The sequence below is a fragment of the Ochlerotatus camptorhynchus genome, unplaced genomic scaffold (assembly GCF_037179485.1).
Source record: "Ochlerotatus camptorhynchus isolate MF236.1 unplaced genomic scaffold, CSIRO-AGI_Acam_v1.1 ptg000108l, whole genome shotgun sequence".
Classification (NCBI taxonomy): Eukaryota; Metazoa; Arthropoda; class Insecta; order Diptera; family Culicidae; genus Ochlerotatus; species Ochlerotatus camptorhynchus.
The window spans coordinates 484,494-508,747 of NW_027040598.1; the positions used below are offsets into that span (position 1 = coordinate 484,494).

The 24,254-nt window shown below is 40.4% G+C and overlaps 1 protein-coding gene across 1 annotated transcript in view; it reads left to right on the top strand.

Moving 5' to 3' along the window:
• The window catches only part of LOC135699440 (uncharacterized), a 53,886-nt gene extending 29,926 nt beyond the window's left edge, over positions 1–23,960 (top strand). The window contains exons 2-5 of the mRNA XM_065219705.1: positions 9,811–9,977; positions 10,063–10,183; positions 11,765–12,767; positions 23,257–23,960. Coding sequence (XP_065075777.1) covers positions 9,811–9,977; positions 10,063–10,183; positions 11,765–12,767; positions 23,257–23,867 — 1,902 coding nt within the window. The 3' untranslated portion in view covers positions 23,868–23,960. The remainder of the gene's footprint in view (positions 1–9,810; positions 9,978–10,062; positions 10,184–11,764; positions 12,768–23,256) is intronic.
• Positions 23,961–24,254: the final 294 nt, after the last annotated feature.

Genomic DNA, 24,254 nt, shown 5'->3' on the forward strand with positions numbered 1-24,254 from the left:
ATAACAAAAATGCCCATACGAATGCATTTTTGCTTCGTTTTACACACTCATACACAAATGACGGTTTCCCTCAGTGAAGTGAATGTTGTGTAATGGTCTAAGAACATTCGCCGGGTGCAAATATATTGTTGTAAACAAACTTTGCGGTTGATACATTTTCAGATTAACATTTAAAAAGGGTGGAATTCCAAAATCACCATATCGAGAAAATCGCTTCCGAATTTTGATCACCTAAAAATTAATCCTATTTCACGACTTTCCATTTTCTGGATTTTTTATTACCTTGACATATAGTTAATAAAGGGTGCCCCACATGAAATTGCACCACGGAAAAAACGGTTTTCGAAAATTACCCATTAGGTATTTTCTCTTGAAAATTTGGGTAGAAGTAGTTCAGAGTGTTTACACTGTATTTTTATCGCTGTCAGTTTTTCGAAAGTTGGAAAAAATGGCGTCACCCGAAAAGCAACATCGCGAATTGATTTTGCGCAAGCACCTGGAAAATCCTCAACTCTCATTGACATTGGAAAACAGCTCGGAATCGTGCATTCAACGGTGAGTCGTGTGATTAAACGTTACTACGAAACTCTGAGCATCGAACAGAAGAAGAAATGCGGTCAGAATGGATGTTCTATTAGTGATCAGGATCACAAGCGTGTCGTGAAAGCGTTTAAGCGGAATCGCAATGCTTCGGTCAGGGATGTGGCCAAAAAGTTGAATCTGTCCTTTCGCTCAGAAAACCAAGGGCCGGGAGAGACTGCATCTGTACAAAGTGAAGAGGGTTCCAAATCGTGACCAACGGCAAAATACGGTGGGAAAGTCACGGGTCCGGAAACTGTACACCCACATGCTGACGAAGCCTCATTATCTCATCATGGATGATGAGACTTGCGTCAAGGTAAACTTCCGGCAGCTTCCGAGGCTACTTTTCTTCACCGCCCAGCACAAATTCGATGTTCTGGAAGAAGTAAGGAAGCAGAAGCTTTCAAAGATTGCCAAGAAATACATGATTTGGCAAGCGATCTGCTCATGTGGCAAACGGACTGCACCGTTTGTGACTACCGGGACTGTAAACGGGGAGATCTACCTCAAGGAGTGTCTACAGAAGCGTCTGCTTCCTCTGTTGAAACAACACGAGGGCCCTACGATCTTTTGGCTGGATCTAGCTTCGTGCCACTATTCAAATGTTGTCCTGGAGTGGTACGAAGCCAACGGGGTCACTTTCGTACCCAAGCATGAACCCCCCTCAACGCACCGGAACTAAGGCCCATCGAAAAATACTGGGATATTATGAAGCAGGCACTACGGAAGCATTCCAAGGAGGTCAAATCTGAGAAAGACATGAAGAAAAAGTGGGTTTCCGTATAGAAGAAGCTGCAGCCAGATGTTGTACAGAACCTAATGAGTGGAGTTAAGCATAAGGTGCGAGCTGTATTGAACTTGAATGAAATAAATATACCAAAAGCTTACTAGTGGGTTATATTTTATTGTCTGAAAGTTTGAAAAGGATCGGTCAATAAGTAATTTTCTACAGCGTTTTTTTTCCGTGATGCAATTTGATGTGGGACACCCTTTAGTGTAATCTATCATCATGCATTACTTAAAACTCAAAACAAGTTTTTTTTTCCGTGAAATTGGGAAGAAAACATCATACGCCCTGATAAATTCTTACATGTTATTACCCCCCGAATATTCCACCATTTGAACTGCCAACACTGGTGATACGCCGTGGAAATACACCCTCGGGATTTTTGGTTTGTTGTTCGCCTTGGTTCTTCGTTCGCAAATTTTGTGAGAGCGGAATTACGCCCGGAGATTTTTGTGGTCTTCTTTTTGTTCGTTGTTTACACGTGAACTATCAATCGGATGCATTTAAAATGATTTACTGCTTTTTTGAGTAATACAGCAATGACCCAATTTTGTTGATGAAAAAAGTTAGAGGCAAATGAATGTAAATAAATGCATGAAGTGAATGTAAATGATTTTCCATGCCTGGCTGTAGCCCACCTACGTCGAACGTAAACGTCATTTCTGACAGTGCTGATTCATTTTCGAGGGGCTCATGGATGAACAATTTGGATAGCTGCTAAACGATTCTGATGATAATAAACAATCGGTGTATCCCTCAAAAAAATTTCCGCTTTGACAGCTCAATCCAACTAACGAAAGCCTTTCACTAAGTGGGCTTTGGGTTTAGCCGAACGAGCGAAAGTTGACTGTACTTCCCTAAAGTTTCTTGAACTTATACTCAGCTCCATATGAACTCAATCAATTCTTCCTGTACTTTTTTTTCCTTAATTTCTGTATAGTTCTCTAAACTTGTTAATTGTTTGACAACTCCATTCAATAATTTTTCTAGTGGGAGGTGCTTGGAGTTACTTTGTATTATTTGGTTAGCCAATCAGCTTCGATTTGGCTATTAGTTAAAAGTGTGTTTTCAAGAAGCGTCACATACGCACACGACTTGTTGGTTATGGATATTGATGAATAATCACAACATAGAATGTAGGTCGGGTGAGTATTGAACTGCATGAAATGTAGCGGGTAGTAATTTGAGCTGTTGTTTTCTCTGTTTCGTTTTCAAGTGGTAAAGCGTAACGGATGTTATTGAACGTAGTATCAAAACATGCGTTAGCAATGAAAATAGGAAAAAAAAAGTTTCTTATGAATTTCGACCAGGGTGGATGCACTTGAATAATGAGCTACATGTACCCACTTGCAAAACATGGTTTTCTTCGAGGGGGATGTGTCTAAATATGAATTCTAGATGCTTAACAAATCTCACACTAGCGAATCAATCTTCAAAAAATCTTCTTTCATTTTTCGCATCTATTTGCATCGCGCAACATCTTTTTGCAGGAAATCTTCAGAATCGTCGTCAATCTTCTACTCGTCTACTCAGCGTGCGCGCAGCTAGCCACAGCAAAGCACAATCTTTTCTGCATCGTAGATAGAGTCGTCCCCCTCGGTTTTCTTGTAATTTGATATTCTTATCGAGATCAGTGCTATTATATGCATGGTAACTTCTCTTGAACTTGTGAATGATAAGGGTCTCACGTTCTTTGTGACTTTGTCTTAAATTTTATATTTGTACCAGATTAAGTATACTACAATTTTTGGAAAGGTCCGTCGATTTTTTCGCAGTTTCCGTAACTTCAAGAATTTTTAAATTGCTCACACAAAGTTTCCGAAACTTCTGAAAAGTTCACTGAATTTCTCCAATCTTTGCTAAACTTGAACAAATTCCCTATAATTTTAAAATTTTCCTTGAATATCTACAACCTCAACTTCTTGAAAATTTTCCCAAGTTCTACGAAGTTAACTGATTTTCTTCCAAGATTCATAATCATTTCTTCAAGCTCTCTTTATTCTACCAATATCTCAGAACATCTATAAACTTCTCAGGAGTTTTCAGAGCATCTTCAACGAATATTCTTGAACATCTGTAAAGCTTCCTAAACTTGTACGGAATCCCCTGAACTATTTCAAGTCCATCAAATTTCAACGAAGAGCCCTGAAATTAACAGCAGGTCCTCGACCACCAGGATCATTTTAGTAATATTGAAAACATAATTAACGTTCCCAATTTCTGTTAAGACATTTATTTATTTATTTATATGACTGAACATCAACAGGCGTTATTTGCCCCAATGATGTAACTTAAACTGAACATGAAAAGTACTAAAACAAAACATCAATAAGTACATAGATAGTCATCTCGTAAAAAAAGGAACATTACTAAACAAACTAAACTGATCTAGAAAAAAACGAACTAAACCTCCGGCGAAGCAGCTGGCGAGTCAGGTCAAAATCAAACAGTGCGGATACCCTATTGAAAAGTCTCTGTAAACCACCGATTGCACCGAACATGCTATAATTAGTTCGCTGCATGGGCAGGCGCAGCATTGAATTATTCCGTAGGGCTCGGGGTTGAACATTGATGTCAATTTGCTCAAGGAGGACAGGGCAATCGGTGCGTCCTTGCAAAATATCCGCAATTAGCAATGCCCTTGCTGTATCTCTTCGGACCGACAGGCGCTCCAGATGGATCAGTTGCAAACGACTTTCGTAGCTAGGCAATCGGAAGGGATCCGTCCACGGCAGTTTACGCATATCTTGGGAACCGTCGCTGAACAGACTCAACTCTTTCGACACTGTTGTTGTAGTGAGGAGTCCAGACAACCGAGCAGTATTCTAATATGGAGCGAGACAAGGAGCAGTACAACGATTTAAGGCAGTAGATATCCGTGAAGTCTTTGGCAATCCTTAAGATAAACCCTAGAATTCTGGAAGCTTTGTCGACGGCGTGAGAGATGTGCTGCTTGAAAGAGAGTTTTGTATCCAGAATCACGCCTAGGTCCTTAATTTGGCTGACGCGCTCAATTTCAGTGCCTAAAAAACATACTTGAACATAATAGTCTCTTTCTTGCGCGAAAAAGAGATAACCGAGCATTTGGACGGGTTAACCTCCATACGATTCAGAATACACCAATCAGCGAAAGCATTCAGCTGACGTTGAAGGAAGCAACACTCTTCAATTGAGTGAATTCGGAGGTAGAGTTTAAAGTGATCTGCGTAAGATAATTGTGGTCCCTCAATTACCAGATTCACGTCGTTGAAATAAATCAGGAAAATCAGCGGTCCCAGGTGACCACCCTGGGGTATGCCGGATGTGGCAGCGAACGTATGGGACTGGTGATCACCAATGACAACAGTAAGATAGCGATCGGTGAAGTATGACTGAAACCATTGCAAAAGGCAGCTGTAGATACCAAGCCTGTCCAGTTTAGCGATTGATATGCGGTGATTCAATTTATCGAAGGCAGCAGATAAGTCAGTATAAATGACATCCGTCTGAGCACGATCCGACATACTGTTAGAGATGTAGGAAGTAAGCCACAGCAAGTTAGTGGCAGTGGAGCGACCAGCCATGAAACCATGCTGGTCGATACTAATATACGGCTTACAGTGAGCGAGTAACGGTTCCATAACAACGAGTTCGAACAATTTAGCAACAGCGCTAAGCGAAGTAATGCCATGGTAGTTGCCAACGTCCTGTTTGTTGCATTTTTTTATGTATTGGAAACATGTGCGCTAGCTTCCAACAGGATGGGAAAACTCCGACGTCCACAGACCGTTGAAAAACGTGCAGCAGTGGAGACAACAAACTGTCCAAGTGCGTTTTGAGGAACGCCGATGGAATTCCGTCAGGACCCGGATTGTACGACGACTTGAGTTTCGAGGAAGCCCTGAAAAACATCTCGGGATTGATGTCAATTCTGCTCATGGTTTGGCCAGAGAGTGGTACGTAACTGGCAGCCAATCGGGCATGGTCGTCACTCAGTCTCTCGTCCGTGAAGACACTAGCAAATTTTTCAGAGAACAGCTGACAGATATCTTGCGTAGATGAGGCCAAGTTACCATTATGTGTCATAGCCGACGGCAGACCAGTTTCATGACGTTGTTCGTTGACAAACTTCCAAAATTGCTTGGGACGTGACTTAAGCTGTCTCTGCAATCCACGTCGATACTGAAGAAAGCACCTTTTCGCAACTCGTATGCGTGATTGATCCTGACATAGAGACTTTGAAGGGATAGTGTGCGGTGCTTGGTGAACTTCCTAAGAGCGGCTCTCTTTCTGGATTTCAGTCGATGAAATTCGCTCGTATGCCATGGTGGATGGGTCGTATGATGATGAATCTTTTTCGGAACGTGTCTGTCAATGATATATGCCAAGACATTGGAAATAGTTTGAGCGGCGGATTCAATGTCAACGGTGTCCAATAAGTCGTCCCAATCTAAATTGGAGAGTAACTCGGCGATACTACCATGGTCGACGTTGCGGTAATCGTAGGAAACGGTGGCAGGTGAAATATTAAAATCATGCATCAGCTTAGTACTTAACGTCACCAGTGGGCGCCTCGCATAAGAAAGGAGCCATGTCCTGGGCGCTTACAAAACAAAGATTCAAACTGCGGTTGTTCTGGTTAATAATATGGTTGATTTGAGAAAGAGTGGCTGAGCTGTAATTGTCCAAAAGGAGCGAAGCGTAGGAATGGATGACAGAGTGATTCATGTCAGGATAGACGAAGCCGTTGTGAGTTTTTTTTTTCATGAAATCCCCGGGAGATTGAAGTCACCAAACACAATAACTTCATCGGTTGCTTTGGCGGTATCCAGAACAGAGAAAACCGATTGGCAATGGGTTTCGATGAGGTCACGCTCCCGTATACAGTCGAGAGGAAAGTAAACCGCACAGAGAAACAAGGTACGATCGCCCAGTTTAATTAACGTCCACACCTGCTCTAAGCGAGGGGGGCGACACATCTAAATCTCAAGTTTAGATGGTCAACAAATCTCACACTAGCGAATCACAATCTTTTTTGCATCGTAGATAGAGTCGTCCCCCTCGGCTCTAAGCATGTCCAAGCATTATTTTCTAGTAACCTTGCTTTAAACCTAGAATTTTTAGCCACTAAAACACCTCCATCTTTAACTTTCCGACTATTAGCAGCATTCCTATCGCAACGGAAAACTTCATAATCGTCGCCGAACACCTGACGAGAGAGCGTGCGTGAATCCAACCATGTCTCCGTGAGAATAATGATGTCGTAACAAAGATCCGAGGTAGCTACGCGAAAATCGTCGACACAGTTGATACCACCGACGTTCTGAAAATACAGCAGCAAGTCTGAAGGAGCAAGTATAGTTTCAAGAGTCTGAGCAACTTGCGAAGGATGCCTTGATGGTGCAGGCGAATATTGGCTGGAAGACAAAGAGCGGATCAGGAGTCGTTGAATCGATAACAGAAGTTGACTTGCCTATGCTGTCGAGTTGGAAGACCCCTGCACTACTCCCACACGCAGGGCCGGGACGACTGCTGAACGCTGGCTGGAATGGCTTGACTGTGGTGGGAGGTACAAGGGCTTCCATGAAGCCAACTTCGGTGCGTCCCAGTGTACAGCTGCCTAACTGTGGCTGATAAGAAAAGCCAAATGGAATTTGCTGGACTGGCAAAGAGTTTGGATGAAGTTCGGTAGAGACAAGTGAAACATGTGTCAAAGAGGTGGCAATGACGAAACCGGCCATTCAGGAACAGGTTGGTTGACGAGCTCTGTGCAGCGATGGGATTTGTCACTTATTATTTCATGGCGTTGTCTTGGTGATCCGGGTAATTGGGTGACTCCATGCTGTGGGATAAATTGGCATTTGGCGTTCGAGAAGGGTTCCAAAAATTTGTAACATTCCTGTTGTCCTTGAGCTCACGGAATAGTATTCCCTTTGGCCACGTTGCAGTCGAAAGAGCTTTTGCTTTCAGCTCAGGACTCATACCGAGTTTGAACGAAATGAATGACAGACTGCTGACATTCTTACCATTGGCGACTAGTCTGAATGTCTCAACGTCATTCATTCCTAACCTCTGCATCGCCAGTTCACGTACTTGCTCCACTGTGACGCCACGAGAAATACGCGAAAGGTAGAGCCAAAACTTCTGCCTAGGAGGTGGTACAGCAAAAGTGCCGATAGATGGAGATATTGAGCTTGCAGTTCCACACATCAAATCCTATTGACGGCGTTCAGCAGCTTCAGGTTTACGGAACAATCGTTGGCTTCGCAAAGATTTAAGATTAACATGATTATAGAAGAAAAAATACTGGTCTGGGTTAAACAATGTTCCCTGAGTTTCTACGAAATTCCCTAAACTTCTTCAAAGCTACCACACCAACGAAGTTTACTGATTTCCAGTGACGCTTTTTTATGCTCTACGAAGTGCCCTGAATGTATACGAGGTTTCCTGAATGTTTGTGATATTCATTGAACTTCTATGAAGTCATTTACATTTTACGAAGTTCCCTGGAGTTGGAGAAAATTCCCTGAACTTCACCTAAGTTCCCCGATCGTTTTAACTAAACCATCTAACTTTATCAAAGTTTGCTAAATTTCTCTAAAGTTCAATGGAGCTCTCATTCGTTTTGAAGATATGTCTTAATTTTGAAGACATGTGAAATTCTGTGAAGCAGTGTTTCTGATCTTCAAAATAATACTGAATAAACCTATTTTCAGTTTTCAAGACCAGTCTTGTAAGCGGTCACCGTAATCGACACATTTTCTGTGATAATCGACAGCCTTTGCTTCCAACACTTGCAAAACGAGCAATCAAATTACAGTACCAAACTAAAATGTCATGACAAGCTCTGTCATACGACACTGTCACCGAAGATCGTCACGAATGTATGTATTTTAGTTTTTCTCGTAAGCTGCTGATGTTGTGCTTGTGTGAATTCTGAAAATAGCAAGCAATGATGTCTTAATAATAACATTTCTGATCAGAAATGGTTTAATTTACACCAAATTGAGGAATTAGAACGAAATCACACATAGTTATTATCATATGATAGTTATTTGATAAATTTTTTTTGCTCGAATGTTGTTCTACCGTTTGTGTTGTATAAGAGAGACGACGGTAGCGCATGAGAGTATGAATACAAACAGACTGTCGCGCATGACAACGAAGCGAGTGTAGTAAAAAACGTCGACCGTTTCAACCCCTGGGTATAGGCCTCTAAAACCCGCCATCTTGAAACAAGGCTTGATTTCAATATTATTGCATGGCACGGTATGGGAGAGAAAATTTAAAATGCTTATAGTTTTCAAATGAAGTACTTTCAACTAATTTGAATGTTACTGTGGGGGAAGAAATATTGAAATCTATTTCTACTGCTTTCATAAAATATTTTGGAATACTTAGAATATTTAATATAATACGTCTATTGAGTAGCCCTTGACTGTTCCTCCCCCGTAGAATCATTGATACAATCAATTAAACGAATTATTTCAGAAATAGAAGCATTTTAAAATGTTCCTCACCGTGCAAAATTATTGAATTCTGCATCATCAAACCTTTTGATCCATATGACCTCAATTTCACGTGACATAATTTACGTATGGTCCCTGATTACTGAATTACAGAGAGTTACCGTTGTTTGCGGATGAAGGCTTAGCTCGTATTATTTTTTTATGATACCTGGTTAATGGTAGTCGTATTCTTATCTCAGTCTGATTGGTAATAAAGATATCATTCAGTCAGTATTCTGACTACCGCAGTTCAGGCAGCAAGGAATTGGGAAAAAAGGAATACCGGCTAAAATTCCATCCGCAAACAACGATACCCATTTTGTTCTCTGCATGACTTCCAATTTATTGGTTGACTTCAGTGATTTTTGACATTGCATCATATTCAACACCGTTTCATCGATCCTATCAATGAATCAGCAAATAATTTAATAATTACCAAACCGCCAACCCTAACGCATACAAATTCATAAAGCAATGTATGCCATAATAATTACTACATACATTTACTATTAACTAGCATTTCCCTTTTTGCGCATGCCAATCAGTGCCTCATCAGTGTTTATTGAATGAAACCGTTTGCGCGTCCTTTGTTTGTGTGTGTCATGTTTCGTATTGAGTTGCTCTACTACTTGCTCAGTTCGTAGTAGACGAAAGCAACAACATAACGAAAACAGTGCCCACCGTCGTCGGTCGGTTTGGTTCATAGAGATCGTGCATTGCGATCGCAATCACAGTTTTTCTCATCAGGAAAAACAATCACTCAGTTTGTGGAAAATTTGCACGTGTGCCAACACGAGAGAGGGGGAAGGAAGACGGAGAGAGCTGACTGGCTCTCTCGATAGCGTGTAGTGCATTGCAAGGTAGGTAAATAAACTCTCAAACGGCAACGTGTTAGTCGCTGAGTTGAGGAGGCATCGGTGGTGTAAGCAATTTACTTGGATTTCCATTTTCCAGCTGCTGGTTGCAGTGAGAGTGCACGGGTTGCCTTGTAGTGCTGTGATATCGCTCCTGTGTGGGCAGAGCCTGCGGATCGGTTACGTCAGGTCTGTGATAGCAAATTCAAGGCCACATCGAATGAAATTCCTTCTCCGGGGGAACCTTTCTGGGTCATCATTCTTGGGGTGAGTAATTATGTCACAGCTCCGTACGAAATTTGTTGCCGTCTTATCAGCTGTCATTGACAGTCGGTCGTGTTGTATTTAGCAGCAAGGTTTGTTCAATTTCAGGTTCGCTGGCGCGAGGCAATGGTAGATGCGATAACTCACTTTGTACAGTTCCATCAGTGCGTGTCTCGGCTAAAAACGACTGGCGGAGGACCCGTTTAGGTGTAGGTATATACGGCCAATGAGAACGACTCAAATTTGAGTTTAGTTTACGAATAAATCACAAAGTGCAGGAACGACTGGCTATAGCCGCCATGAGTAAAGTTGCCTCAAGTTTTCCAGGTTTGTGCAGGAAAAAATTCCCGAATATGAGAAAATTAAAGATTGCATTCATTCAGTCTATTGGTACTACTCCTAGACTGAGTGAAATTTTTCGTCAATTTTCCTCATTAAAGTTTTCCACAGAAAAAAAAACATGTGACAAATTCACTCATCGCTGAGTTCCTACACTTTTGGCGATTATGAGTAAACTGAACTCAAATTGGGGTTGTTCTCAATGACCGTGTAGCTTTTTGTACAGATTTGGGTTGTTTAATTTTTTTCGAAATACCTAATTATTGTGGCAATTGAAAAGAGATTCCCAAATGTTTGAAGTGAAGTGCATTGTCACAATTTATCATTTCAGGATTTATCGCTTTCAATTAAACACTGTGGAAGTGCTTCAAGAACACAGTCGAAAGCTCGCGTAAGAGCATGAAAGTCAGGAAGTAGAAGGATTAAAAATTGGTTTTCAAGTTTTCTGTTTTAAGACCAACAATTGAAAAAGCCGGACCAACCAAACGCAAAACACACACACGATATCAAAGATATTTCAAATCTTGCTGAATTTGTGAAGCGCAAGTTGCTTAGCAGTTAAAATAATGTTTAAAACCTCATCGCCCTGTTTTAAAATGGTCCGTTGACCATTCCGATGATCTGTTAGTCTTGAAACCCGAAAACAGTAGTTATCGCTCGTGTTAGGATTTCGGTATCAATGTTTGTTTGAATCAGTTTTGTTTGTGCTCAAACTTCTTTGAAATTGTAACTTTCTGCAGCCGTTTCTTCCTTCGAAACGAAAAGTAAATTTAAATTAAATTAAATATAGTTAGGGGAAAGTGGGGCAGTTTCGCCAACCGGTTAGCTCTCGTGTTCATTTCAGTTACCTCCCTTAGCTCAGTCGGTAAAGGCGCAGCTACAAAGCAAGACCATGCTGGAGGTGACTGGGTTTGATTCCCGGTCCGGTCTAGGAATTTTTCGGGTTGGAAAATTTCTCGACTCCCTGGGCATAGAGTATGATTGGACTTGCCACACAATTATACCAATGCAAAAATGGTAGCAAGCATCGAAAGCTCTCAATTAATAACTGTGGAAGTGCATCTAGAACACTCAGTTGAGAGCACGCAATAAGCTAATATGCCATAAGCAATAAGCTTGAAATGCGAAGAGGAAGAAGAAGAAGGGGACGTAATTTGTGTTCAGTCCCGGTCCCTTTCAAATTGTCTCATTATTTGAAATGATGTTTAACATTAATTTTTTTTTCGGAAAATCAACTAATCGATTAACGAACCGATAAATGAAAACCCTCTAATGAGTACATTATGTTGCCAGGTAATTTGAAGAACGATTAGGTTCGTAGAATTTATGAATGAGTTTCCTATCAATTGTTACCTTATCTAGTTGTCATTTCTTATCATTGACCCACCCCCAGCAGACGCTACTGAAGTATTTTATCTTTTATATTTACCACCTCCCATTCCTCATTCCAGACTTATCCAAAAGGTGCAGCTCCAGGGCATCTTGTTATCAGTTCGGCAGCAGCTTCCGTACTAGGAACACGTTTCGGCACACGACCGTTATCGTCCCGTAGCAAATCTACCACCGCTATCATGGTCGATCCCGTCGCGCTCGGTCTCACGGAAGAGGATGTCGAGTTGGTTGTGAAGCGTTATCTTCAAGAGAAGCGCGATAAATATAACGCGAAGTTCCGAGTTCTGTCGTATCATGTGAAGCGATTAAGCGAAGAGCCTATCGGTTATCTCGGTGATCATTACTTCTTGAATGTGGTGTTGCGGGAAAAAATGGTGCATTATTCGGCAGAGGAAGAAGAATACGCGGAGGAAGAATATCTCAGCTTCTTTTTGAAAATTTTACCAGAACAGGTGCCAAAACTGGCAGATTACGTACGGGAAATGGGCTGTTTCAGGAAGGAAATTCAACTCTACACCCACCTTATACCAAGACTACAGGACGTTACGATAGGAACGAAACCTTTCGCTCCGAGGGCATACCTTACAAAAGGCGAAAAACTGCTTGTTTTTGAAAATCTTAAAGCGGAAGGCTATCAAATGTTGGAGAACAATAAGAGTTTGTTAGATTTTGCACATTTGGAAGTAGCACTGAAAACCGTTGCCAAGTTGCATGCTGCTTCTCTTGTGCTGGAAGAACGCACCAAGCAGCCAATCATGAAACTCTACTCCGTTCATCTGAACGAGAATGTCTACATAGATGACGATAAATATGTCCGCAAAACGAATCTGGACAATGCAATCAAAGCTTTGTGTGAGCTGATAAAACGTATTGATAAATACAAGAATTCCGATAAACTAGATTTTATTCTGGAAAAGTTTCCAGAAGTGATTAGAAAAATTTACGACTTTGCCCGACCTTCAACAGAGTACAGGAATGTTTTCAACCATGGTGATTTGTGGAACAATAATCTAATGTTTAAATATGAAGAACCGGAGAAAACCGCACCGAACAGCGATCCAGGTAAAATACATCCACCTAACACCCCACATAACCACTCACAACGCTTAAAACTAACCCCGGTCTCTTCCAGTGCCCGTCAATGCAATCCTCGTCGACTATCAGTTTTCTCGTCTAGCTCCACCAGCGTACGATGTGATGTCGCTTATCATGATATCAACGCTTAGTTCGTTCCGCAATAAACACCTCAAAGCTTGGAAAAATATTTACTACGACGAGTTAGGCTCCCTTCTAGCAGAAATCGACTCGATTGACGTGGAGGATCTGTTGCCAAGGGCAGTATTCCTGGAATCGTGCCGCGAGTACCATCTGGCGGGGTTGATTGAAAGTTGCATGTACTTTCACTGGCCCCCGACGCCGGATTGCTACGAGATAGTGAACGGTGCCGATTGGTTCGACGAATCGCGAAAGCCGGCAGTTTTCGTCCAAGCCAGTCTGAATGGGTTCGAGCGGTACGAGGACTATCGGCATCGGATAAGTGATATGATAATGCAAATCGTTGATGGGTACGTGTTGGGTTGAATGAAAAAAAAAGGGAATACAGAATGTTCGCTTTGTTGTAGAATAAATTCGATTGTGATTGGCTGTTCTTGGGGGAAAAAAAGATTGGCAACTGAGACTTAAAAAATGTTTATTTCGTTCCTTCGTTAGCCTTAGGGTTGTAGTTTCCCAGCACCACGCGTTGATAATTTTTTCAACTTTCCTGGGACAGAGTACAATTATCATTCGCTCATTAGGGACTTTCTCATTTGGGTGCTTTTTAGTTGTAAGTTCGCTAATTGGATGTCATTCCGAGTAAAGTGTTAACCGACTCTAAATGAATGCAAACCGATATTAAAGTTTGCTGTTTCTATCAAAATAAAACTTCACCATGATTTCAATTGTTGTATCATATTGTGCTTTCATTATGTAGTCAAGAGTTTTTTAAATGAAAGCAACTTAACCTCAAGTTTGCTGTTAACGTATTGTTGAAAATTTAATTTAATTTCATCTCAACTAAAAACCCTCTTTTTGTATGGAAAATACGGTTCGAACGAAAATGAGAATATGGGTGATTGTTTATTTGTATTGTTTAACACATTTTAGGTCATTCGTTACTTGTCCGGGGTGCGATTTGAACTCAAGTCTTTCAGCATGAGAAGCATGTATGCTAACCATTTATGACAGGCCCGTATTCAGTTACGTAATGAATGCAAAATCAAATTGATTTAATTGAAAGCAACGTTAGTTTTCCGAAGAAAAAAAAAATATTTCATTTTTGTTGTGTTAATCGTTAATCCATATAAAACTAGATCATCTGGAGTAATAAAAAGAAATTACACCATAACAGCTAATTTTGATTTAAATTTGATCTCAAACTTTGCTCGAGATTCCAACTAAAAAGTAGTTATCCCGCCAAAAAAATTATGTGTAAAACTAGCCTATACATTTAATTGTTTTTACTTGGCTTGATCTTGTGTGCTGTTTTACATTAAATAATAACTACAGTTTGACAACCCATTCGGTGGTATGATATGGTGAGATGGATAATAACTAGGTAGGCTATGACTTTTCATACACATTTCCTGACAATTGGCCTTTCACATTTGGATTCAAGCTGCTGCACGGGTAAGTTGAACATTTATTAGCTGCGTCGTGGGTGATTTGCCTATAATTATAACGTCAGATTTTCATATTTCTGGCGATCCTGGAATCTTGAAGACCTCCTGTTAGGTAATAAAGGGGAAATCACCCACTTGCAAGAAAAATTGGAAATTTGAACGTGACCGATTTGCAAAAAAAAAATCGTCTCCTCGTGGTGGCACTGCCACAGGATAGGAACGCAACCAGGACGGCAGTTCTGAATGCGAGTGAGGACGGATTTGCAAAATATTAAGGCATTGTTGTTGCTGCTCCGTCTTAGGTGGTAGTAGGATGACGTTGATCCGGTTGTACATCTCCTCGTTGCGATGTACCGTTTGCTGTTCCGGTTCGAGTGAGACACAACGGTAGAATCGGTGCTAAGATCTTCGACCGAGTGCAGTATGCTGCAGCTTTTGATCGACGCAATTGGCTTGAGAAAGATCGCATTCAAGATGATATCTTTCAGTTCGTCTTCGCTTTTTTGGAGCGTTTTTTCCGTCACGTTCACTAGAAAAGCATGGGGGGGTTGAAGGGTGGTGGCAAGATTTGGAGTAGGGGTCAGTGCTACGTGTTGCTTTTATGCACATGATTAAACTTGAATTGTTTTGATTTTTGAACACTAATCATATGCAGGGACACTTAGGTTACGCATATTCAATTCGAACTTGATTATCACGGAACGAAGTACCCTCCCATGGACATGGAGGTTGACGGTACTGAAGCAAAGGGTTATGTTTAATTTCTTTATATTTGCAACGATGATGATTTCCCATAGTGACACATATCACCTTCTTAATGCTTCAGTATACCTCAAACGATTAATTCTTGGTTGTTTATAGAACTTCCTTGATGAAATCGGCTGCTTCATGCAGACTGAGCAATTCTGATTATAGTATCAGATTTGTTCTGTATACAGAGGAACTGGGAGGGCTTATTAGAAACTTCTCACCAATAAAGTAATGACCTTCTAGTTAATTTTGCATATCATTTTATTAATATTTTATTTTATTTAAGCATATTATTTTTGTTACAGTCAATTAGCATTAGCATACAATACAAGAGATTTAATATTACTTGCTCGGTTTTGCGTAAAATAATCAATATGTATTTTGCTTGTAATTACCTTTGAATATTTTTTTTTTGTAATTTCAAAATTTTCCTAGTTTGGTTAGAAGTTTCGAAGCTAACACATGTCCACAGGCCTAATAGAAAGATAGACAGACAAAGCGTATCATGAAGAATAGTTGCATGCAGGGTTGCTTCCACTCACTTGCTATAGATGAGTGATTTTCGGAGTTTTGAATTCGTTAGATGTTGTAATGGAGATTTGTGCTGTTGGATGCGGGTGGAGATTGGAGGGCGAGTGTTTGACGCATAGAGCCTGTCATTTTCGCTTTCAGAGTGTCGCAGTCAGCGGTTTTATGATTCGTGAGCGCTCGCGATTCGTAGAATCGTTGATTGTGACTGCCAGTGGATTTGGCGGGTTTTGTGTGTCGGACGCTTGCTTTTTGGCCTTTTCTTGTGTCTAGCATGTGCAGAGTATCATTATAGCGTCTAATGGTTTTGAGATTCCTGGTTGCGTGAAATATACTTGAGAATATCTTTTTGAGATTTTAGTAGTCACGTTTTGTTTGTAGTTTATATGTTATTTCTTTCATGTAATTATCGTAAATAATAGTTATTCAATGATAGATAATTCATCCATATATTCAATAATAAATTTACGAATGACTATACTTTGGATACCTAACAATTGGACAGAATCACTAGCAAGAATAGGTTGTGTTCGCCTTCGAAAATATCGATTCGTTTTTTCAGGGTTGTAGTTTTGGTTTTCATCAGTGGCCCGGCTCTGATTGTGAACGATTTAGGTAGTATTTTTAGGTAACTATTTAGCTTTTAGCACAACTTTGCTACTACGAATCCACAAAAGACATTAAATTGGAGGCGGATTCTGGTACGGAATTACAGGCTGCTATTCTGAGCAACTTATCTTCATAAAATTAAAAATTACATTTAGGTATTATTTAGCAAATATGAATAGTAGTTAACTTTAACATAATTTTGATAAAACAATCATTTCATCCAGTTCACTTTAAAACAAACAAGTATGAAAGGAGATTGCTTAGAATAAAGATAAAAGTAATAAGCGCAATATTAAACGACATTAAATTTGAATCTGATACGGTAGGCCATATAACAGAGTCGATAGCCATTGCAAATCAACCATCTCTTCCTGCTTATTTTCCTAACTTTCACTATTATTGCTGTTACTCTGTTACTATGTTCAACAGCTTTCCTTACTATCCGGTATCGTAAACAGGATTCATTTGACCCCGTGGTTATTATTCTGTGATGCCAAATCTAATACCTCTACCCTGGTGCAGTATGGACAGCGATTTTTCGCTGGTGACTTGGCCCTATGACCCCCTTCTGTGCTTGAAAATGAAAATGAAATGAAAATGATTATCACGGAACGAAGTAAGACGATGCCCATATGTCACGTTGTTAATTTGGAACGGCCATATAGTACCGATTTAGAGTCTTCAAAGATTCATACTAAACCATATCGAAAGCAATTGATTGTAATTTTTCTGTTTGACACTACATTTTTTATGTATAATTCATGTGCTGATTGTAAACTCATTGAAATAAACATAAATATGGTGCATTTAAGGGTGTAACTAAAATATGAATGATAATTTAATAATAATAAAAAAAAGCTTGAATAACTTTTGTACCGAAGGAGAGGGAAGATATGAGATGGCCCCGTAGCGTGGGTAGATCACCTTTCCGTGGTACGTTACGGGATGTAAGATCTACCACCGATTCCTAGTCCTTACTACTTCAAACTAGGGGAACAGGATTTTTCAGTAATCCAATGAACACATCTTACTCCTTGTTACTTTTTATGCCTTGTTGATAGTGACAAGACTCGGCTTTGTCCACCGAGGATGATCTTGAAACAAGGAAAAAATGAGTTAGTTAGTCTTCATCTATGTGATTCCTAATCTTCTATTCGTTATTGCCTAGGTTGAAGAAGTTAAGACTAGGGTTCTGATGCATGGTCATTATCGGTGTCATTGCTTGTTTTTGTTGCTAAGGAATCCAATTTTGACTGACATCGTTTTGTTTGTTTAGATATAACTAATACTAATACCTCTTTGTTTCCTCTCTAATGTTTCGTCTCTAATTTGTCTGCTATATCCCACCATCACGACGAGAGTTGAGCTACCCTACATAGTACACGCCTATATGGGCGCCCAAAATAGTATGCCGCAAGTAATTATATCACCAAAACAACTCAAGATCCAGAAATAAAAACCGATGGCGGTGCAGAATAATGAGGTAACTTCTACAATGTACTGTAATTTGTACAGTAATACTCATATTACTCATATTACTTTAAACAATCGTCACATCGGTTATAGCTTGTTATGATTGCCTGAACAATGCGTAAAGAGCAAATTGAAACATTAAACGTCGCGTGATAATGGAATTTGATCAAGTCCTAAATACTTTTTCGTAGTCTTTTGTTTTCGGATTTGAAAGATCGTCGGTTGCAGTGGCTTGCCTACTGAGCAGAAAAACGTGGTCCCAGGTCCTTTCATATTAAAAATGTATGGTTAGATCGCTTGTTTATCGTGTATTTTGCTAAACCTTTCATTGTCGTCGGTGCCGGGTTTGAATAGTTATAACAACTTGAGTAACGGTATGATGTGATATGAGGAGCTCGGTGGCCTTAGAGCAACCGTTTTTGCTTACTGAGCAGAATCCTGAGTCTAATCTCAAGCCCATCCACATCAAGATTCGTCCATCGTGTTATTTGTTAATATGACTACATGGTAATAACAGCAACTCGATGATTAAAAAGGAGCTCGTTTGCCTAGTAGCAAACGTTTTTGCTAACTGAGCAGAAGACCGTGGGTTCAATCCCAAGCTCCTTCGCGTTATACGATCGTTAGGACATCAATTCAGCTTATCGTTTACCAAAATGAACCCTGCTGCAAACCCAACCCTCTTACCCAACATACCTGTGATTCCTCGTGGAAGTGCAGAGGACTCCTCGGCTTCCATCAAAGCGAGTGTCACGTCAACACATTCCTACCCATTCCTTTCTTGACCTGCGTTCAGGCGCGGCTGGCGCTGGTATTGTCTAATTCGAGATCACCAGTTTTTACACATTGAGGATGATTGCTAGTTCCAAGCATCGTTTATTGGTTCTCTGTGTAATTACAGCTGGTCTGGCAATAACAGAGTAGCAACCGTGGGCGGTCAATCAAGCTCATGCTCATGCTCAAGGAGAGGGAAGATATGAGATGGATAATATCTAGGTATAGGTCATACTTGAATAATTAATAATGTTTATTTTTTACATTTGATCGAAAAGTGGTATTGAACAAAGTTGTAGCTGGGAAAATTTCCTACAAGCACAGCTATCATTATTAAAAGCATAGTAAAATTATGGATTTTGAGATAGATATGAACAAAAACTTTGGTTTTCCTTCAAATGGTTTGTGCTAAGTCAGTTTCTAATTAAATGAGTTCAAATTTTCGGTGGCCAACCACTACCCAACTTGGAATCATTTGTAAATTGTGGAGCGGAAGTTTCAAATTTTGCATCAGTCTACTGCACACCCCTAGTGGTGCATAGAGCCAAAGTGAAAGACTTCCATCCTGGGAGGCTGCTCGTTTTTGCCTTGACCTGTTGTCTTCCTGTATTTCCTTGTTGAGGCTCCGTTGCTATGAGGCTATGGGGGTCTGCCTCTGCTGAGTTGTTCTGCCTGATTCCACTCCATCACTTCGTGGTGTGTGGCCGACCCACGTCCACTTGCGTTCTCGAATTTCTGTTGATTTCGGCTTCTGATTACATCGATATCCAGTTGTGAGGCCACCAGGCATGAATTATATACCGCAAGCATCTGTTGATGAAGACCTGCAACTTTTGAGTGTTATCCGCTAACATACACCACGTCTCGCTGGCGTTAAAATGCACAGATCTAACGTTTGAATTGAAAATTCGGATTTGGTGCGTTGAGTTATCTGGTTGGATGTCCATAAATTTCGTAATCTCTCCAAAGTATGTCGCTCTTACCAACTCTCCACTGGTGTCAAATTCGCCCTAAATTACTCTTATAAGCTCCATCGAGGATAATACGCCAATCTCGAATTACCCTCGATTTTTCTAAGCGCCATGATGTACTATGCTCAATTTTAATCTCTATATATCTTTAATACGCAGAATTCGGCGATTTTCACAGATAGATGGGATGACGTTGTAATGGTAACACCGTATGAAAAAATATTCGCATTAGAGAAGAGTATTTTTTACACTAATATGTTTACACTAATATGTTAAATGAATAGTTCAACTAGGCTTCAAGCATGAAGCCTGCAACAGATTGTTTTTTTTTTGAAAAATATGTCCAATGAATTGATTTTTAAGCGGGTTGCCCATTGCCCCATTGGTGAAATTGGCTCACTTTCCCCTACATGTATATCACGTACATGTGCATCCCTATAGCTCAAAATCCTGACCGTCTACAAAGATTCCGTCTATGGTAAAGTTCTTCAGGGGGGCCAATGCCTTATGTATGGTCAGTTCCAGATAGTTCGGAATTCCTTCCCAAACTCAGACCATCTAGAAATCTGCTGTCTTCGGCAAAGTTATTCGAGAAATCAAGACATTCCAGATGGTGGAACCGCAGAGCGTATAATTCTTTGCACTATTGTTTTCAAAATGTGGCGTTAGTGAACATGTTGTATCCAAGATGCTTTGATGGTGTGAAGCGCATCCAGAAGCATCGCTTGATGAACAAAATTGTTCTCCCACTTTTCGATACACTAATTAATATTTCACACATCCACTTCTGTTCTGTGCTGTCTATCTTAACTCTCTGTTAGTGGACAATTCTAGATAGAGCTGGAATTAGGGCGTAACAGCTTTTGTAAACAATGACTTCTTTCGATGATCTCTAGAAAGTTAAGGCTCGCCAACGCAAATCAACCACACCATCGGGTAGGGAAAGACAAAGGTCCTATTGGTTTGCGTAGGCGTGCCTTGAGTGCCTAGAAATCATCGATAGAAGTCATTATTTACAAAGGCTGTTACGCTCTAATTCCGGCTCTACCTAGAATTTAGTTGAACATTCTCTTACTGCATGACCCCATTGTGGCAGTGAACTTCTTTAACGGCATGGGAAGACGAGCGGAAACCGAATATCGATGTCCAATGTCATTTTGGAATTCAAGATGGTGACTTATGATTTCCGAAAAAACTACTAGATACCCTACAAGAATCTACACACTTAATTTTGTTTGCCAACATTTCAACAGTCGAGTAGTTCTGCAATTTATTTTGCTGAGATTCAGCAAAACAATTGTCGAGACTCAGCTAACAAATTAGATTTTTGCAGAGATATCAACAAAAGTAAATGCCGAGACAATCAGCTGTTGGAGATTTTATCGAGCTAGATTGAGTGTGCACACACTTAATTTTTTTCGCAGAGCTTGTCAAAAAAGATTGCTGAGAATCCAATAGCCGAACCTTCGGCAAGCATCTCGGTAAAACCTTCAATTGCCATGAGATTGGCAAAGCAAAATTTATCACAGTTGAAATTTTTTGCCAAGCCTTCGGAAAAAATGTTTACCGTGTATCGGCAATTTTTTTGTGACTACCGGCAGTTATTAACTGCATATTTTTTTTAACTTTATTATGCTCAAGATTTTAAAGAGTAACACAATTTTACAAGCTGTGATATCGCAGCTCGGAATATCGAGGTAACGAAACTCAGCATCTGCAAATCTCACCAAACTGTGAGATTGAGTTTAAGGGAAATCTCACCGCTCCGAAAAAATAATTACGTTTTGATTTTTCTAAAAATATTGGAAAAAGGTATCAAAAATCTAAGAACATCACATTTTTTCTAATTTTTCAAAGTAAATTCACGTGCAAAAACAATTTTTACAAGTCATTATGACGTAAAGTTGGACTCAAAAAACCACAAAACATCGACTTTTATGTTTTGCTGAGAGTGCATTTTTTTCATGATGAGATAGAAAAAATTATGTTTACATGTAATTATTGACAAAAATCTAAGGAAGAAACTGATTTTCTTGGATTTTTGATAATTTTTCTCAATATTTTTAGAAAAGTATAAAGGTACCGAAAATATTTTTTATTTTCGGGCCGGTAAACTTCCCCTTAATGGTTTTTGCTTTACACCCGAACGTAACCGAAACTTCCATAACGACTGGCAGCAGTCACTTCGTGTCTGCCATCGGTGAACAGTAAGAAGAGATAGCAAACTATTCTTTCTCTTTCTAAGAGAACGAATCATTTTTGTGTCTAGTCAACTCTCCGCTTGATTTGTGCACGTTGTGAACAGTCTCGCAATATCGAAGGAGCTTGTAAAATCAATATCAAGCATGATATTTTGTTCAAATATCACGCGTGATATTGAGAGCGTATGAGAGCGGAAAAATATAATTTGATTGGTGATTTTGCCAACACTGTTCTTTCTATCTACTAAGCGTGCGTGCATCTCATAGCAGCAAAGCGATTTTATCCTGGACCTTAGATAAAGACGCCCCCCCTGAATAAACAGTCACACATTGTTGAGATACTGATAACAATCTCACACACTTGATTCCAAATCCGTCATACGAGTTTCAATTGTGTCCCAAACACATTTAAACGTCATTGGATTCACTTCGTCATACGTTTGAAGGCAGAAAAAATAGATTCGGTAGAAGGGTGACTTTTGGTTTTCAGAAGAATAGAATTAAATATTCATATTTTGTGTTCCTATCGACTTTGTTTTGTAGCTTTTAATATACTTTGACCACGACTATGAAATGAATGTCAACGTCAGGCCATTTTCGCCATTCTTGCATTCGACATATTTTTTAGTTTGAACTTCGTCGAAAATCTCGCTTTTCTTAACAAAGTGACATGTCAAGCGTACAGCCATAAAAACCCAGAAAATATTTATACTATTCTGCTTCTGAGATAGTTATACCGTGAATACACTTGTATGAGAAACTATGAACATGAGCATTGTAAATTATGAGCACATCCCCTAGCAGCACACTTGGTACTGAACAATTGTGGTTACTTGTGTGCAAATTATTCCAGTCACAATCAAGATGCAGCAACTTATTTCGATGGAAGTGTATCGTTTTTGCATAGTTGTTGTATAGTGCTCATAATTATTATACAAATAATGCTCACGCTCATCGCTTGTCATCCAAGTGTATCCGCGGCATTAGTATTTTTCCATGAAATGTGCATTGTTATTCATCGTATATTATCGCTTCGCCCGGTGATGATAAATCTACTGTAATCACCCTAAGATGAGCGCTCTTTGTCTAACAGACTCTCTTATCTCGGCTCTCGGCCACGGCGATCTGCGTTTGTTGACAGTCGCAAAACAACGTGATAAACTACACGTGCCCAAAGTTTGTAATTTTCCAAGGATACATTCGTAAGTATAGATTATAGCATCTTTGTACATGAATAACAAATCTTATAAACCGATTGTAAAGTACAGGTAGTCAACAATGGATACCTCATTTTTTCCAAAAAATCACATGGGACTGTTATGCGTTTATGGGTATTCACCTTTATCAACCCATTTCAACCTATTTCATGTGGTTGATTGCACCATTTTTGATAACTTTAATGTTTGGTACTCATTAAATAATAAATGTTATTAGAATTGCATCCATGTTTCACTTTTTGTTGTGTGCAGTCAGTGTTAACCAGCGCATTACTATAAAGCGAAAACCTAACAAATGTGCTTTTCTGTTTGCCACTACAGTAGAGGTTTTGATAATAGCACCACTCTTTTCTCTCTCTCACATGCAGCAGCAGGCGAGAGCGGTGCTGACGGTCAGCCGCAGCAGCAACAACAACAGCTACTGAGTGTTGCTAACGGTGAGAAGCGTCGTCGCAAGCGTTCCGACATCGTGCGGCCAAATCCGTTCAACTTTGAGAACACCCCCTTCCACGAGTGCCAAGAGCCGTGGAGTTGCGTCATGATAGATTTCCAAATTGCCAGGTACTCCCCGCCGGCGTACGATGTGATGTCCCTGTTGAACACCACCACGACCCGGGCCTTTCGGGCCGTCTACATGGATCGGTTATCAAAATTGTACTACGAGTTTCTGCGCAGTGAGTTGGAGTGGCTCCAAATTGATGTGGATGGGGTTTTTCCCGGGGATCACTACCGGGAATCCTGCGAGGAGTACAAACTGGCCGGCCTGATTGATAGTATTCTGTTTCGGCATCTGACGCTGCTTCCGGCTGACCTGGTGTCGAGCTGCAAGGAATGTCCCGTTCCTGTTTCGTTTGAAAATTTGATGGAAAATTGCATTTCAGATATGGGCATAAAAGCGTGGGACACTTGTGAAAATTATCGATTCATGATGGCGGATCTGCTGTCCGATTTGATTGATACTTATATTCTTGTAAATTGACACCTCCTATCTGCTAGTTTCTAATCGTACAGGCCGTCAACCGATCCCGACCGCTGGAATGCTATTGGACTTTCAACTCTCGCGCTACGCACCACCGGCGTTGGACGTTTTCACTGTGATCTCATTGGGCAGCGTGAGTGAGTTTCGCGCCAAACATCTGACCACTCTGTTAAACGCCTACTACGTCGCACTGAGTGACGAACTCGCCCAGAATGGCTTGAGCATCGCTCAGATTCTTCCTCGCAACGATTTCGACGCGTCCTGTGAGCATTACCATCTGGCTGGGCTGGTTGAAAATTGCCTCTTCAATATGACCATTCTCGTCCCGATGGAAATCGCCAAACCACTCATGGATGGATCCGCACCGTTTGACGATTTCATTCGCGA